The sequence below is a fragment of the Delphinus delphis genome, chromosome 12 (genome assembly GCF_949987515.2).
Source record: "Delphinus delphis chromosome 12, mDelDel1.2, whole genome shotgun sequence".
Lineage (NCBI taxonomy): Eukaryota > Metazoa > Chordata > Mammalia > Artiodactyla > Delphinidae > Delphinus > Delphinus delphis.
Genome location: NC_082694.2, coordinates 55,441,738 through 55,460,210, shown reverse-complemented (window position 1 = coordinate 55,460,210; position 18,473 = coordinate 55,441,738). Strand labels below are relative to the sequence as shown.

Here is an 18,473-nt window from a genome sequence, read left to right as displayed (position 1 = left end):
TTAACTCCCGGGCCGTTGAGGGCGCCGCGCCCCGCCTTAACTCGTTGTGGGCTGGGGGCTCCGGCTGAGGCCGACCCGCAGCCAGGCTGGGCTAGGCACCGAGGATGCGCCTGGTGGGCTCGCCCCGGTTTCCTTCTCTTGCCAGCCCCACACCCCAAAAGCCCGCGTTGGGAAATGCTCTTTGCCAACGGCGCCCTCCGGGTACGGGGCAGACACCCCCGCCTAGCGCCCAGTGCAGCTAAGGCCACTGTCAGCCCCACTGGGGCAGATCTGGAGTCCGGTCCAGGACACTTCTCACTCCGCGTCTACGGATATGCTGCCAAAAAAGCTGGAGCGGGGCCCATGATTTCGCACACCTGGCAGCCTAGGTTGTAACTGGGCCTAAGTTGGAAGGGCCAGTACCCGCCAGGGAAAGAAGCTCCCGAGACCCACGCCCCCTTGCCCAGTTGATCTTGTTTCTGGCTGTTTCCTTGTGCTTACTTCCATTCGGCGGCGCTCATTCCCTCTCTCAGCTACCCTGGGAGGGAATGAGCCAGGCCTGTCACTCAGGAAACCTCTTTAGAGTTCAGCTTGCACGCAGAGCCCATTGCTGCACTCCTCACCCACCCAGAGAGCTAGAGCCAGCATAGGGCTGCAAGGACTTCAGGATCGGAAACATAGGGCTGGAGTTCAGGCCCTGTCCCTTATAAGCCATGTGATTTCAGGCAAATCACAAAATCACTTTGGCACCTGGGTTTCTTTGTAAAACTAAGATAATTCCTGCTTTACTCATCTCTCACCTTTGTCAAGGTGCAAATGAGTTATCTGTTAAGGTTTTTAAAAGATAAGTATACTCCATCTTATTTATTAAAACAAATTGACAAAGCATAAAAATGGAGAAAGCCAGGCCTCTGGAGTATGGCCAGATGGGTGGAGGTCTACAGAATCGTGAATGCAGAGCTGAGGGGTCACCAAATCTTGGACCCTCGAGCTTGGAGCCAAGGGCAGTGACCTCAGAAGATGTGACTGCTTCACTTTTGCCACCCGGCCTATACTGGCCCCTAGACAAGGCTGGGCAACCATGGCTGACACTTACAGCCTAGAATACCCAAGAACCCTGATGCTGTTTTGTTCTTTGTTGCAATGAACCACAGCACAAGAGTCTGAGGATGGCCCTGACAGTGGGGTATTCTGAGTTTCCCGTGGGAATGCATCAGGAAAGTGTGAAACAGCAATTTCCCTCACCAGTGCTATTGGAGGTCAGTGACAAGATTTCAGATACAAAAACCAGTGGAAACATCTGTCTCTCCTGTGCTCTCAGGCTGGCTACAACCAGCCAAGATCAAAATCTGGGGTAATTCTCAACAGCTATGAGAACACCCACTTTGCAGGCTTGGTAGAAGGACTTTGGAGCTAACATGTAAACATGGTATGGTACATGCTTTGGTACAGAGTACCTGCTGGTAGAAAATATTTTTATTATTATGTAACTGCTTTTATTTCATTTTAAATGGAGAAAAATGGAATGCTGGCCTTTTCCAGTGAGCTGGGCTTTGCTGGAGCCGGTTTCATAATTATTCTACCATGGTTATCACCACATTGTGCCAATTCCCTAACTTCTCACCAGCCACGTCTTCTCAGAACAAAAAGAAATGTTCAGTTGGCAACTTTCCATCAAGTGTGGGCTACACAGATGCCTAACCAGGTTATTAATTCAGGATCACAGAAAACACATTTTGAGCTGAATAGTGCAAAACCACCAGGGAATTTCCTGTCTCTTTAGGGCAAAACTTTGGACACTAAGTTAACTTCTTTCCTTACTTCTTCCTACACAGACCTTTCTCTATTCTTCTAGTAGGCTCTATTTTTTAGTGTTAGGTGGTTTTCTTTCAAAGAGAAACAAATTATATTTGAAATATAAGTCTTTCTGTAGTAGGAAATGATCATATCAAACCCTCTCCCCTCTAAACTGCCCCTCCAGACCCTCAAACATCAATAAAATAATTCTGATTGCTCACCTGAGAAGTATTTAAATGTATTTACAGACCCTAAAAAGCTGGGCCAAGTGTACATAGGATTACTGAAATGGTTCTTTCAGATAACTAGGATGAAAAATGAATGTGGATGAGGCTATGACCCATCCAAGCTGTGAATTTCAAGATAACTGTCTTTGGGTAACACTTCACTCTGAAATTATAAATTAAAACCGGTAAGCCAGTGGAAAACAAAACTAGCAGCAAAACGTATGCAAGAGCGACACCTGCTGGGTGTCTGAGAAAGAGGGGAGGGCTGGACTTAGAAAAGCAGAAAACCTTTAAGGTTTCCAGGTTAAATCACTGAAATGGATAGAAGTTTTCTGGCATCTTAAATAAGAATCTTCTTGTTACTGCCACCAAGAAAATGACAGTAAACAGTGTAGGCATCAAATAAGTCATTTATTCTGACTCTCCTTTCCCCAGGTTCCTTCTAACAGCCAAGAGTCTATGATTTCACTGGGTGGTGAATCTGTTTTCCTAACAATAGCACAGATACTTTTTATGGTGGGGAGAGGGGGGTAGGAGCTCTTAATGGCTCTTTTAATAATTAGGATGGCATGTGTAGGTCACTGAAGGCTTAAACATGCAGACAGTAAAAACAAAATTATTTGTATGAAGTAGATCCTTAATTCTCCCAGGATCCAACATTTGGAATATATTTCTGCCTTTGCTAAAATCGAATAAAATTTGGAATTCTGACCAAGTGGGCTGTTTGCCAACTAATCCAGCTCCCACAACTAGCCAGAAAAGGGGGGGGAAATCATGTGTTAAAACCCAACTCTGTGTAGTCAATTCAGAGAAAAATGTAGGCCGGCTCTGGTTGGACACTGGAGGTCCTGGGGGATGAAAAAGGCTAATTCAGGCCTGCAGGTGGCCTGCACCTGGGAACAGAGTCAATATTCAACGTGGTAGCCTCACGTCCTACAGTAGCTGCAATAAACGAGGCTGCCTTGAATGACTGAACTGAAGAAAAAGTCCTCTGTAGGACAGAAGACTAGACTCACAGAAGTGGGGGAGTTGTGAAGGGGAGAAGACGCTTAAGTTTCTGTTCAACATTTTCCTGCAGATTGACTGGGGGAACAATCCACCCTACCCCCAACCCCACAAGTCTTCTTTCTTCAACAAGCCGTTTCTGTTCTTGGAAGAGTTAACTGATTCCCTGCTGCAGGAGAGTCCAAAGCCCTGAGAACTGGGGTGTCTTCCCCTTCCTTTCCTTCCAGAAACGCCAGTAACCTCAGGCAAGCCAAAGCCCTTTCCTCCCGAATGCGCAGTCTTGTGAACTCCACCGTCTTCAAAAACTCAGCAGTTGGTGGCAGCTCTCTGAAGAGCTGGGAAAGGAGGTGGCATTGCTCTGACGCTGTCCTCTGAAGATGACAGAGCCTCTCGGGGCTGAGGGGACGCCAGCTGGACTTGGAGAGGAGGTGGAAGAGGTGCTTGTAGAGGTATTTCATGAAGATCAGGGTCTCAGCCCAAAAGTTGACTTCTGTTTTTTCAAACAGGTAGTCTTCCACCTAAGTCCGATGAAAAAGCCAAAAGTCAACCTTACAGGGATGCTGACTGGCCCCAGTCCAGAACAGAGTCCTGGCAGATGCAGAAGCAGTGTGTCCCCTCCCCACCTGACAGAGGGCTCACTCTCGCCTGTCAACACCCCTGTACACACAGCACTTGCAGCCTTGAAGGTCACCTTCTATCTTCACTCGTACTTCTCCACTGGAGAGAAATTTTTTTCCCCCAGACTTAACATGACCTTTGATAAAGATGTGTTTGTGGTTCTCAGCCAAGATATTTTGGGGGCTTGGTGCTGAAAAGGGGACCTCAACACAGGTGGGGGCCCTAGACCTGAAGGTGCATCTAGAAATCAGAGAGGAGGGAGGAAGGGAGATCTGAGCAGCAAAGAGCAAAGAACTGACAAACACGAGACACTAGTCTCTCAGTATGAAACCAAATTTCTATAATGCTGGGGATTTTCAAGGTCATTTTATCACAGACACTTTATCTTGTCTCCTAATTTCCCATAAACAGGCTGCTTTTTGAACTCTTGGCCTGCCGGGGATGCCAAGAAGGCCAGCTGAGTCAGACACTGGCAGAGAGGAATTTCAGTTCCCAAGACGCTTTTCCTGCTTATCTGGGTCCTCAGTTTCCCTATCTGTTGACTGACCCCCACCTGGAGGGGCTCATAGTTTTCTTCAAGCAGCAGAGACCCTGGAAGGAACCTGATTCTCTGGAAGTGTTTCACCTTCAAACCTAACCATGGGGAGCCCCTGGTCACTCCAATGTTGACGAATAAGCATCCTCCATAGTTAAACTCTCAACTTCCAAGGGGCCTCTTCCAAGGGGCTTACCGTTGGAACTCCACAGGCCAGCACGAGAGCTGCCCCAGCAGCACCTGCGGGCTGCTGGGGCCATTTGGAGACTCCCTAATTCCTTGCCGCTCTGTAATCTGAGCACCCAGAAGCACGCTTTCAGCAGGCACATCAGGCCCATGTAAGCCTGGAAGTGCTGCACCCGGTGGGTGTAGGATCACTCCCACCCACCTCCACTGCCCGGACACCCCAGGATTACCTGATGCACAGTCTCCACACAGGCCGTGAGGTCATCACCCTCCCCCAACAGCCATCCTAGCAGGACTGGGAGTCCAGGGGCCAGCTGGTCCCACTGCTGGAGCAGGTCACACAGCACAGCCAGGGCCAGATCCAGTGCGATGGAGGCGTCCACCCGGCAGAAGGCAAATTCTGTGGAAATGAGAGAGGTGAACCATGAATGTGCTGCTCAGGGCCAACTGGGGAGGCTGTGCAGGACTCCAGGAATGTTAAAGGCTTCAGGTAAGATCACTGCCAGGGACTTCCCTGGTGGCACAGTGGTTAAGGATCTGCCTGCCAATGCAGCGGGCACGGGTTCGAGCCCTGGTCCAGAAAGATCCCACATGCCACGGAGCAACTAAGCCCGTGCGTGACAACTACTGAGCCTGTGCTCTAGAGCCTGCGAGCCACAACTACTGAGCCTGCATGCTACAACTGCTGAAGCCCATGCACCTAGAGCCCGTGCTGAGCAACAAAGAGAAGCCACCACAGCCATTAATAAATAAATAAATAAATAAATAAATAAATGAAAATTAATTAATTAACTAAAAAAAAAACCCAAAAGAATCTGCCTTACCAATGCAGGGGATACGGGCTTGATCCCTGGTCCGGAAAGGTCCCACATGCCATGGAGCAACTAAGCTTGTGCACCACAACTACTGAGCCTGTGCTCTAGAGCCCGGGAGCCACAACTACTGAGCCTGTGCGCCACAACTACTGATGCCTGCACGCCCTAGAGCCTGCACGCTGCAACTACTGTGCCCACGCGCCACAACTACTGAAGCCCGTGCACTCTAGGGCCTGTGTGCCACAACTTTTGAGCCCGCGTGCTGCAGCTACTGAAGCCCGGCCACCTAGAGCCCGTGCTCCGCAAGAAGAGAAGCCACCGCAATGAGAAGCCTGCGCACCGCAACGAAGAGTAGCCACCGCTCGCCACAACTAGAGAAAGCCTGTGCGCAGCAACGAAGACCCAACACAGCCAAAAAAAAAAAGGAAAATCGCTGCCACTAGCCTGGCAGGGAAGCTGGTGGAATAGTGGGATACGCTCACTAAGAGTTATTAATCCACTCCTGAATCCTGCTGTCTGTGCAGCTAGAATGAGTCATAGGCCTGAATCCCACCATTTCCATGCCCCCTATCCCAGTGTGGACAGAAGCACAGCCCCACCTACAAGACTAGACATCTATCTCCCCTCAGCCCTTCTAACTGGAAGGATATCACAAAAGCTTCCCACCCAGCGTCTCCTGTGCAGGCCTGCCGACAACGCCTGAACTCCATTGCTTTGTCCCTTCCTCTGAACCAAATCCTACTGAGCACATAACACATTAACTCTCTAACATCTTAGAGCAGGGCATCAGCAAACTTTTTCTTAAAGGGCCAGAAGGTAAATATTTTAGACTTTGGGAGTCTTACGGTCTCTGACTGAAAGCAGCCATAGACAATATGTAAGCAAATGGTTGTGGCTAGGTTCCAATAAAACTTTATTTATGTTACAATAAAATTTGACTTTCATGTAATTTTTGTTTCACAAAATAATATTCCTCTTTTGATTTTTTCCAACCATTTAAAAATGTAAAAGCTGTTGGTAGTTCACAGGCCGGTGACGGGGGGGGGGGGTGGGCTGGGATTAGCTCACATTCTGTGGCCCTCTGTTAGCGTGAAATCGTTTTTCAGAGACTCATTTTCTTAGCTGGCTGGAGGAAGGGCGCTAAAAGAGTCGAATGGGGTGCAGAAAGAGGAAGTGGGTGCCTTGGGGAAACCATTGCTTACTTCACCATTTTGCCTTAGACAGTCCTAAATATGGGTTTGAAGGGAGGCTCAGGGTGTTGACATTTCTGCTAACAACCCCGTGTCTCCCACCCCCAACCCGGAGGAGGCCTGAAACGTAGGACTGAAATCCCACCGCACAGACAATAAATCTCTATGGACGCATCCATACACCAATGCTTGTCTTTCAATGACACACTTCTACTGAGACCTCATCTTTCTCAAATCCACATCTCCACTCCAGCCCACAGACCTGTCCGTGACCATTTGGCCCCCAAAGAGACTTGCTCAGCACACAGGGAGAAGCCTCAGAGTCTGGAATGGAAAGCTGGGTTCCCCAGGGCGTTGAACCAGGCTTAGTGGACCTATTAAGTGCCATTCCCTAAGCAAGTCCTTTCTCTCCAGTCCTTCAGCATCCTTTGGGTTGGGTATTACCATCCCTACTTCACAGATGAGGAATCCAGGCACAGATACGTTAACTCACTTGCGTACAGTCAGAGAGCTTTAAGTGGCTATAAAGAAACCGGAATTGACAACAAGTTTCATGGTGCATGCAGAGCGCAGATTTGGAGGATTAGCACCAACATTCCAGAGATGTAGGTCTTCCTGGTGAGATAAACAGAGTTGGTGAACCTCCAGCAGGGCCAGCACTACATAGAGCCCGTGACTCACGGAAGCAGCCAAAGGATCAACGTTACTATCCTCAGAGCCCCAAATCAGTCCCTCAGGACACCTGCCCCTTAGGCTCTGCAGCCTAGAATCAGGCTTCAAACTGGGAAACAGAAAAAGCTGGGGGGAGGCGTGAAGGTACATTTTAGCTGTCAGTGTGAGCCATGTGTTGGTCCAGCCTTCACCTATAATACAATCTCTACTTTTATCTCTACTGACTCCCCTGTGTAGTTCTCAACTGGTTTAGAGTCTGTATGGGGAAGAGATACCATTAATCGGCATCTTTCAAACCTCAAAGAACTGAAAATACACATGAAGATCAGCATACAATTAAACACATAGCAGATGCTCAAAACATTCCAGTTTATGGCTCTAGAGATCATGAAATCTCTTCCTTTACCCCACTTGATTTGGTTTGAATACTAACACAGGGACTGCCACAAAGAAAGCAAGCAATACGTTGATAATAACGAACACTTTCCTTATTTTTTTTATTTTTTAATTTTTTTTTTACACTTTTTTTTTTTTTACACTTTCCTTCTATTTGAACTCTTATTGCTCCTACCACCAGGAGGGAGGTACCCTTATTTAACAAACAAGGAAGTTGTGCTCACAGAGGTTGGGTAACAGGTCCAAGTTTGCACAGTTAGCAGTGGTGGCACTGAGCTAGGTCTCCCTCAGTCATAGGCCAACCCCCCCTGCAGGGAAGCCATGGAGAAACACTCCCAGTAACCCATGGAGATGAATAAGTCAGACTCAGTTTTATCACTTTTATTCATGAAAAAGAGCTCCCAGCTAAGGGGCCATATTTTGAAAAAAAGGGTCAAAGCTGTAAGTTCTCAGTATTGTGGCACCAGCAGCAGGTCAGCTTATCTTGAAATCTTCCAGAAAAACCTGCCCTCTGATTCACCCGTTTTCCCCCCACCCCTTCTTTTTGTCTCCTTAAGGCAAGGACTGAAAGCCCCATAGGGAAGAAAACAGTTTCATCCACCAGCAAAACCAGTGCGTGCAGCTCAGGCAACATTCCTGCTGGGTCCATGAAGAACACTTGGAGGTGACCAGAGATGCCACCAGGAAGGCCAGACGGATGCACCTGCCCCACCTGACACGACACACATTCTCCACCCTGCACCATTTTGCCGTGCATCATGCTTAGGAAGTGGCAGGAGAGTGACAGGAATGACAGAAGCACAAGAGGAGAGCTGGTGAGTTGGCTGGAAGTGAAATCTACTAGAATTATAACCATCCAAACACTGACCCTGCAAGGTGAGGAGAGATGGGGAAGGGACACTGGGTTGGGGGTGAGGGCAGGATTAGTTGGATTTAGACCTGCTTGAGGGGCCAGATGCACCTCACCAAGTTCCCTCTTTTTCTACCTTGCCCTGGATGAAGACAGCTCAGCCAGAACAGCCCAGATCTCTACTGGCCAAATGCCTTCTGAAGGGGAGGCTGAAGAGTAGGGGGAGGAATTTTTCACTTAACCACGCAGGCCAGCCAAGCTCTCACAGGCCTGCAGGTCCATCGAGGAAGCAAGAAAGCAAGTGACCAAGCAACAAGTGTGTCGGAAGAATCTGTTGTGTGTCCAGAACAGCCAAAACAATCTGGAAAAATACAACAAAACTGGAGGACTCATACTTCCCAATTTCAAAACTGGTATAAGGATAGACATAATATAGATCAATGGAATAGAACTGAGTGTCCAGAAATAAACTCTCACAATTACAGTCAATTGATTTTCGACAAGGGTGTTAAACAACTGGCTGGGGGCTTCCCTGGTGGCACAGTGGTTGGGAGTCCACCTGCCGATGCAGGGGACACGGGTTCGTGCCCCGGTCCGGGAGGATCCCACATGCTGCGGAGCGGCTGGGCCCGTGGGCCATGACCGCTGAGCCTGTGCGTCCGGAGCCTGTGCTCTGCAGCAGGAGAGGCCACAGCGGTGAGAGGCCCACGTACCACAAAAAAAAAAAAAAAGCACAAGCAAAAAAATTAGACTTCATCAAAATTGAAAACTTTTGTACTTCAAAGGACATCATTAAGAATGCAAAAAAACTCACAGAATTGGAGAACACACAAGGGATTTGTATCTAAAATACATAAAAACTCTTAAAACCCAATAATAAAAAGACAAATAACCCAGTTAAAACCTATGCAAAGGGTCTGAATAGACATTTCTCCAGAAAAGATATACAAATGACCAATAAGCACATGAAAAGATACTTAGCATCATTAACCATCAGGGAAATACAAATCAAAACCACAATGAGAAACTATTTCATACCTACTAGCATAACTTTAACAAGATAGATACTAAGTTTCTTTTTTATTATTGGAGTATAATTGCTTTACAATGTTGTGTTAGTTTCTGCTGTACAGTGAAGTGGATCAGCTATATGTATACATATGTCCCCTCCCCCTTGGACCTCCCTCCCTCCCCCATCCCACCCATCTAGGTCATCACAGAGCACCGAGTTGAGCTCCCTGTGCTATCCAGCAGCTTCCCACGAGCTATCTACTTTACACATGGTAGTGTATTTATGTCAAACGTAATCTCCCAGTTCATCCCACCCTCCCCTTCCCCTCCGTGTCCACATGTCCATTCTCTACGTCTGTGTTTCTATTCCTGCCCTGCAAATAGGTTCATCTGTGCCATTTTTCTAGATTCCACATATATGCGTTAATATATGATATTTGTTTTTCTCTTTCTGACTTACTTCGCTCTGTATGACAGACTCTAGATCCATCCACATCTCTACAAATGACCCAATTTCATTTCTTTTTATGGCTAATGTTCCACTATATATATGTACCACATCTTCTTTATCCATTCATCTGTCGATGGACATTTAGGTTGTTTCCATGTCCTGGCTCTTGTAAATAGTGCTGCAATGAACATCGTGGTACATGACTCTCTTTGAATTATGGTTTTCTCAGGGTATATGCCCAGTAGTGGGATTGCTGTGTAGTATGGTAGTTCTGTTTTTAGTTTTTTAAGGAACCTCCATACTGTTCTCCATAGTGGCTGTATCAATTTACATTCCCATCAACAGTGCAAGAGGGTTCCCTTTTCTCCGCATCCTCTCCAGCATTTACTGTTTGTAGATTTTTTGTTGATGGCCATCCTGACCAGTGTGAGGTGATACCTCATTGTAGTTTTGATATGCATTTCTTGAATAATTAGTGATGCTAAGCATCTTTTCATGTGCCTCTTGGCCATCTGTACGTCTTCTTTGGTGAAATGTCTATTTAGATTGTCTGCCCATTTTTTGATTGGTTTTTTTTTTTTTTTTTGATACTGAGCTGCATGAGCTGTTTGTATATTTTGGAGATTAATCCTTTGTTCATTGCTTCATTTGCAAATATTTTCTCCCATTCTGTGGGTTGTCTTTTCGTCTTGTTTATCTGACCAATAAGTACGTGAAAAGATACTTAGCATCATTAACCATCAGGGAAAGACAAATCAAAACCACAATGAGAAACCACTTCATACCTACTAGTATAACTTTAATAAAAAAGATAAATACTAAGTTTTGGTGACGATGTAAAGAAATTAAAACTCTCACATATTGCTGGTAGGAATGTACAATGGTGCAGCCACTTTGGAAAACAGTCTCAAAGTCTCTCCTGCTCTTAGGCATATAACTAAGAGAAGTAAAAAAAACGTATGTCCACACAGAAATGTGTACATGAATGTTAATAAGAGCATTATTCATAAAAGCCAGTAAGTGGAAACAACCAAAACGTTCATGAACCAATGAATGCATAAATGAAATGTGGTACATCCATGCAATGGAATATTATTCAGCTATAAAAAGGAATGAAGCATTGATACATGCTACAACACAGACGAACCCTGAAAACATGCTAAGTGAAAGAAGCCAGACACAGAAGACCACATATTGTATGATTCCACCCATACAAAATGTCCAGAACAGGCAAATCATAGAGACAGAAAGTAGACTAGTGGTTGCCAGGGGTTGGAGAATAAGGAATGACTGCTGATAGATACATTGTTTCTTTTTGAGTTGATGAAAATGTTCTCGAATCAGATAGTGGTGATGGTTGTACAACCTTATGGATATACTGAAATTTGTACATATGCACACTTTAATTTGATGTATTTTATGCTATATGCATTACATCTGGGCTGGGGGGCATGGAGAGTGTGGAAGGCTGAAAAATGGCCTCCCAAAAGATATCTATGTCAAGTCCCTGGACCCTGTGAATGTTACTTTACTTGGATAAAGGGTCTTTGGAGATGTGACTAAGTTGAGCCCGATACTGAGATGAGGAGATAATCTTGGATGATCTGGGTGGTCCCTAGATGCCATCACAGTTGTCCTAATAAGAGAGGGGCAGGGGGAGGTTTGACCCTAGATGTACATAGGAAGACACACAGAGGAGGAGGTGACGTGAGGACAGAGGCAGAGGCTGGAGTGATGCAAGCACAGAAATGGTGACAGCCTCCGGAAGCTGGTAGAGGCAAGGGCCGGATTCTTCCCTAGAGCCTGCAGAGGGAGTGTGGCCCTGCTGACACCTTAATTTCAGACTTCTGGCCTCTAGAACTGAGACGATAAATTGGTGGTGTTTTAAACCACCAAGTTTGTGGTCATTTGTTACAGCAGCCACAGGAAACGAATACGGAGGAACCAAGGGTAGGTTGTGGGATTTCTTTTTGGAGTGATGAAAATATTCTAAAATTGTTCGTGCTGACGGTTGCATAAGTCTATGAGTATGATAAAAAACACTGAATCATACTCTTTAAATGGGTGACTTGTATGGTATGTGTATGGTATATCTCAGTAAAACTATTATGTTAAAAAAGAAACTCTGCTATGTGCCCAAGTTAGTTCCAGTTGCTGTGAGGAAGCCTGGCCACAGGGCCTGCCTGGAAAGGAGCCAAATGTCTAGAGCCCTCAAGCTTGCTTGTGGGGTCCAGGCCTCAGGTGCTGGAGGACTCTGCAGAGGTGAATGGTTGGGTCAGAAGGTGGAGAGGAGGCTCGAGAAGACTTCCGGGAGGAGCTGGGACTCTGCCTGGCCCTTTACCATATAGTCAGGAAACAGGTGCTGATGGTCTGCTCTGGGGCCGGTGCTGTGCTAAGTACTGTGGGAAAGCAAAGCAAGTGGCTGACATGTGCTGTCCTCAGGAAGCTGGTGGTCTAGATCGGAAGGTCAGGCTAACACTCAGGCAACAGTAAGGAATCAGGTGCTCCATGGAGTGGTCTGGATCCCAAGAGCTGCAGGAGTCAGGGGAGGGGAGACGTCAGTGCGGGGGGAAAAATCGTCTCCTAGACTCTCCCCCACTGGCTACGTAGCTAAGGCAAGCCCCCTCTGGGAGCGCTTCAAGCGGGAAAGGGGTGCTGGCACACACTCATGTCTGTGGGGGCCAGTGCAAGGCAGACTGGATCAACACTCCGTCACTTGGAAGCGAGTTGGAAACCCAGCAGATGAGCGTTTAGAACTGGTTAATCCTGTGCTTTCCTCCTTGAGAATGAATAACTCGCTTGGATTGCAGTGGAGGGCAGCAGACAAGAGGATGCAGGGCTGCTGCCGCGTAGACTTCCTCTTGCTACTGCTCCAGCCACATCAGGGCTCTCTGGCCAAGGCGGACCCTGGGGACCAGAAACTCCTACTTGCTCCCCTGCGGTCTTCTTCCCCACCTCCATGAAGAGGCCCACCTTGGGGCTGGGAGCTGAAGTGCAGGCTTCACGCAGTGTGCTGGATCCACTCAAAGTCCCAGCCTGTGTCCCCTGACTAAGAGAAGGGATCATTTCTAGGCAGGTAGACAAGCAAGTCACAGGCTTTGAGGTCATTTTCAACTGTACTGATTAAAACGAAAAGTGCCGACATAGATTTTTTCTATGTTGCCAACCTTAGAAACCAATTCAGACCATGGATTAGAAACCTACCGTCTGATTCTAAAGTATCATGGGGGAGATGCCTTCTAGACCAAGGCCATTGGTCAAGCCTCCTTCCCAGTCCTTCCCAAGAGAGGTCAAGTCAGCCCAGGAAATGCTGAGCAAATGGTGATGGGTTGGATTCTCCCTGCCACCAGCTCTGGAGAATCCTGTTTCAGGCATTTGTGGGAAATCCCTCAACCCTGCCACCCAACCAACTCTCTGCTCCCCCCACCCATTTACCCATCAATTCAAGCTTTTATCTCCCCACAAGTATTTATCGATCACCAGATAGGGGGCTGGGAGGGAGGGGGGACTGTGAGAAACATGAGGAAAATTCCAGGCCCTTCTCTCAGAGAGCAGATAGTTTAGTCAGAGGCAAGCTGACACCTATGAAGTGTTAGGAAATAGTCCAAGATGGTGCATGACAGGGACTAATTATACCATTACTAGCAGTAATGAAAGGAGAAAAAAAAAAGTGGGGAGTGGGAGGAGGGAGAGCTTCACGGAGGGGAAACTCGGGCAGGCAGGGGCCAAGCATAGCTGGGATGAAAAGGAGGTGCAGGGAGATTAGACCTGCCTGTTGAAGAGGGGGGTTTGGGGGAGCTGGAGGTGAAGATGGAGGGGCAGACGGCCTAGAGCAGGCTTGCGGGGGCAGAGTTGAGCGAGTACAACTGTGCTTCTTTTTTTGTGAGTGAAAATATTTTAAGGTTTCACTAAGCTGTTTCCAGACAACTTCATCACTTCCAGTCTTCTCCACAGATTCCTGCACATCCCCCTCAGCAGGGCAAGAGCCTGTATTTTAACTAGTCATGAGAAACAAGTGTGGAACCGAAGCTGGTTCAGCTGCTGACTCTGCCATTCAACTCTTGCAGGGTCTCCAGGAACCTCACTGCCTGACCCTCTGACCCTCTACCCCTGCTGACCCTCTACCCCTAGAGCCGAGGCTCTCCGCTCCCCAGGGCCCTCGGAGCCAGGGCTCAGAGGTGGGATCTCCAGGCATTGCGGTCAGTGAGAGGATTTCCTAACCCATCAAAGGTCATCATCTCAGACTTACTTTACCATGAAACAGAGCTCCCAGATGACCCTGACCTGAGACAGATGACCCAGAGGAAGGTCTGTCCTAAGGAATTGAGAGAGGTGGCCCCTCCAGCAGCTCTGATGAGCCCAGCAGGAAGTCTGGGTCGGGGAACATGGGTATTCGCGGTATTAGTCTCTGTTCTTTAGCTGAATGTTTTGAAAATTTCATCAAAGAAGATGCGAATGTGCCAGTCGATGCTCCCAAGGGCAGCCCAGCAGGCACTGAGACCACTGCCCACGCACTCACGGATCTACGTCGTGCCCTGGATGAGTCAGCCCCTCCCCTCACTCCCTCTTGGCCATGGTACTAAGTCTGGCTGGGAACTCAGACTTCAGCTGGCCCAGGTGGACCCCTCTTCCTCCTCCTACTTCTGTTTCTTCTTTTTGTTTTTTAAGCCCTGAAAACCACTGTATAAAAGACCGTACACGTAGGACTTCCCTGGTGGCGCAGTGTTTAAGAATCTGCCTGCCAATGCAGTGGACACGGGTTCAAGCTCTGGTCCGGGAAGATCCCACGTGGTGTGGAGCAACTAAGCCCCGTGCACCACAACTACCGAGCCTGCGCTTTAGAGCCCCGTGAGCCACAACTACTGAACCCACGTGCCACAACTACTGAAGCCCACACACCTGGAGCCCGTGCTTCACAACAAAGAGAAGCCACCTCAATGAGAATCTCATGCACCGTAATGAAGAGTAGCCCCTGCTCGCCACAACTAGAGAAAGCCCGCACACAGCAACGAAGATCCAACACAGGCAAAAATAAATAAATAAATAAACTTATTAACAAAAACCAAAAAGACTGTACACATAGAGGCAACCAAACACACACCAGGGCTCCAGGGTTCCCAGGCCCTACGGGACCCAGCGGAAGTACCAGGCAGCAGTGCAAATGGACGGCTGGGTCCTCACACAAGTTTGGTACAGCTCACATGGTTTTCTAAAAATCAGATTTCTCATAAAAATCCAAATGCCTAGCATCTTTGGAAAATTCAGAAAATTAGAACCTGATGTCTCTATGCCTGTGTTTTACTGCGACTTAACAGCTGCTTGGAGCAGAGCAGTGGCCACGCCCTGTAGGAGGCATGTGTGTGCCCTGTCTGGCCCTACTGCCTCCCACCTCACCCCTGCAGGCTTGTGGCACCTACACTAGGGCACCCAGGAGGGCAGCTGGCCTCCAGCCAGCCCCTTACCTGTACAGACGAGAACACTGAGACCCTCGAACAAAGCTCTCTCCTCACATCCCCCCACTGCTTGCTGGGCCTTCCCTCTCCCTCCACCTCTCACGGCTTTGATTTCCTCATCATTCCTTCTGGGCGATGGATCTTCTTCCTCATCTTGACTTAGCCAGGCCTACTCATCCCTCAGCACCCAACTCAAGTCCTGTGGTCCCACTGTGACCTGTCTCTGCTCGTACCTGTATCCAATGTGTTCACAGATGGTGAGGAAATGCATTCCATGGCTGAGCCCCATGTCTCTCCTTTTCCTGGGATCACCCATGAGATAGCAGTGGGCACACAGCAGATACCATTCACTTGGCACTTGACTAGAGTCTTGTACTAAAGCAAGTGACTTAGGGCTTTGTTGAGTTTCCCCAATGGGAAAACCTCAAGATCGCCAAGAGTCCGGTCACACGTGGAGACAGGATTATTGTTGTCACTTTACATTTAAGGCTGTTGAGGTTTAGAGAACTTACTCTTTCAAGATCACGCAGGTTGTAAGCGGTAGGGCCAGACACAAACCCAGATACAGGCTTGTCTGACTCCAGAGCCTGTATTCGGGACCATTCTGCTAAGCTACCTATAAATGTTGAATGAAAAGATGGATGGATGAATAAACTGATTATTTCCTGTTTGCCACCCCCCACCTCCCACCCCCGGACCCATTCTTTGTCCTTCTCTATCCCGCTCAGTGCCCCAGGAATTTGATCTCCATGGATCAACCCAAGTTTCCTTGCCACCTGGCTTCTACCTAGATTCTTCTAATAGGGAGGGAACACTGAGATTTTGGAAGGCAGGAAGAGAGAGAAGTTGGGTGTTTCTTTCCTGTATCCTTCCCTGCAAGTTGCCAAGGTTCTGGCAGTGGCTGTAACCCCTAACTCAGCTCCCACTGGGTTCTGTAACCTCAGTCCCTCTGCTCTCAGCTGCAGGGTGCTAGGGGCAGTGGTAGTTTCCTACCGCTGCTGGTCTCTAAGTGCCTCCCTTCACCTGGCAGTTCTCAACCTCGACATGTTACCCCCAGGGGACATCTGCCAATATCTGGAGACATTTTTGGTTGTCACAATTCAGAGGAGGTGGTGCTACTGGCATTGGTGGGTAGAGGCCGGGGAGGCTGCTAACCATCCTACAATGCCCAGGACAATCCCTTCTCCAAAATGTTGACAGTGCAGAGGCTGAGAAACCCTGCTTTAACCCTACCCACAACCTTGCACAACTGCAAAGAGTCCCTTCAGTGAAGTCTCTTGAAGTAAACACATGGAGGGAGGGATGGAGCTCTTCAGTGTTCATCAGGAACCAGAGGCCTGGGTCTCCACCTGGGGCAGAGGAGGAGGCACCCCCCTTTTCTGGAAGGCAATCCCTAGCTTTACCCCCACCAGCTCTCTGGGCAGAGAGGTGACAACAGGTGGAAAGCAGCCACGTGAGATGAACAGCCTGCTACAGAGCCCTTTCTGTTCGGCAGTGGAAAAATTTTCCAGTTCTGGAGGGAAAGGATAAAAAGACCATCATTTGAAATTCTAAAAATACTTGGGGAAAAAAAAAATCTTTCAAATATTAGTAATTTGCTTTTTCTTAATTTTCTAGCTATTTTCATATGGAACAAATGATCTGGGTTCCCAAAAGTTCCTGTAGACCCAGCTCCCAAAGACTGAGATCCCCACAGGTATAGTCACGTGCCTGATGCAAACATCTTTCCCGGTGACCTATCATGAAACCAGAGATACTGCAGCAAATCCTTTGTTTTCATTCTAAAGAAAAGATATATTTAAAAAAAAACACCTTTATTTTTAAGGTTAAAAAAACTATAATTTAAAAAATGTGGGCACACCTCAAATCACTGGGTAAATATATATACGTATATTTCCCCTCCCTCCCGGTTTTAAAAATGGATACAGCCTACATGAATGAAAACAAGTCAGCATTTCCTAAGAGTTAAAAAGTGTGCACTTCTTATTCAGTAGGGCCATACTTCACCAAAAAGGGGTTGATAAATTAAATTACAGCTGGTTAATAGTTCACTTGGCTCAAAGCTTATAAAAATACTTGCCTTTGTTCACTTCTAACCACACCAAAGAATAAGAAATGAATTCAAACAAATATCACCCTCAGGCAACAACACTGTGGAAAAGACCTGGTTCTCCTAGAGGCTTGCAATCTGAGGAGGAGGGAGTGGCACTCACCAGCTCTCCACCTTTCCAAGGGACTGCAGTTTTGTGTGCAACACTCTGTCCCATTTCTTGTGGTGACCTCCCAAGGTCAGCGGGGAAGAGTAAGGCACACGTGGACTTTGTCCGTGGCTGTTCCAGAGCAGGATAACCAAGGCGTGCCCCTGGGGCCCTGGTGTGTGAAGAGGCCACAGGGTGACGGATGAGCTGGATCCAGACCAGAGATGCTCTGAATGACAGCGTTGGGCTCACACTTGGCATTCCTCTGTTCAGTGAGGATAGATCACGCCAGCACTCCCTTCCTGCGTGGGGTGCTAAGGCAGCCTCTTGTCCCCAGATGAGCTGGGCCCTCTCTGGCACCTCCCTTGCACTTGGCCTGCTCCTTGGTGATTTCACTCTGTTGAGCTTCCCAAAGCGGGCGATCACCTCCACCTCTTCGTGGAAACTGAGCGCCTTGTGCACTTTATTCCTCTCTACATGGTCACTCACCCCAAAGTGCTCCTCCTGGAAGGGGCAATCTGACCCCTCTCTCCCTGCCCCTGCCCAGTGAGCCAGTGAGGGCAGGCAGGAGAGCCTTTGATGGAGATGGGGTACAATGAGGATGCCTATAGATTGGGAAGCCCTCTTGGGGGCGGGGGGAAGCTGGGCAACCTGAGATTGCTTCCTCCATCAGCCTCTTCCTCTGCCTGGGCAGAGTTCAGCAGCTCTGCAGGCACATTCCACGTTCCTTATTCACCGGCTTGGATCTTGCAATTTCTCTTTTCCCTTTCCTTGAAGTCACTCTAGATTTCTTTAGTTGATTTCACTATTAGAATTTCTTTCTCTTACAGGGAATTTCTTCTCAGCCTGAGCTCTTAGGACTGACCAGCTCCTTCTGAGTTCCTCCTGAGGCTTCTCTGGCCCTCAGCGCACTCCCTCATACTCCTCCCTGGTTTCCCACTCCCATCCTCAACCCTTTCAGCTTATTCAGGGCTTGAGGTGGGAGAGAGGAAGAAACCAAATGACTGATTGATTTCAGCACAGCTGTTGTGAGCACAAGGCGCTGTGCCAGGAGCCAGAGCTCCCCGGAAGATGTGTCCAGTCCAGGCCC

The 18,473-nt window shown here is 48.1% G+C and overlaps 1 protein-coding gene across 4 annotated transcripts in view; it reads right to left on the bottom strand.

Moving 5' to 3' along the window:
* Positions 1–924: 924 nt before the first annotated feature.
* The window catches only part of THADA (THADA armadillo repeat containing), a 314,824-nt gene continuing 297,275 nt past the window's right edge, over positions 925–18,473 (bottom strand). For all 4 annotated transcript variants that reach the window (XM_060026719.1, XM_060026718.1, XM_060026720.1 and 1 more), the window contains 2 exons: positions 4,578–4,747; positions 925–3,526 (listed from right to left, as the gene is read on the bottom strand). In XM_060026719.1, coding sequence (XP_059882702.1) covers positions 3,134–3,526; positions 4,578–4,747 — 563 coding nt within the window. In that variant the 3' untranslated portion in view covers positions 925–3,133. The remainder of the gene's footprint in view (positions 3,527–4,577; positions 4,748–18,473) is intronic.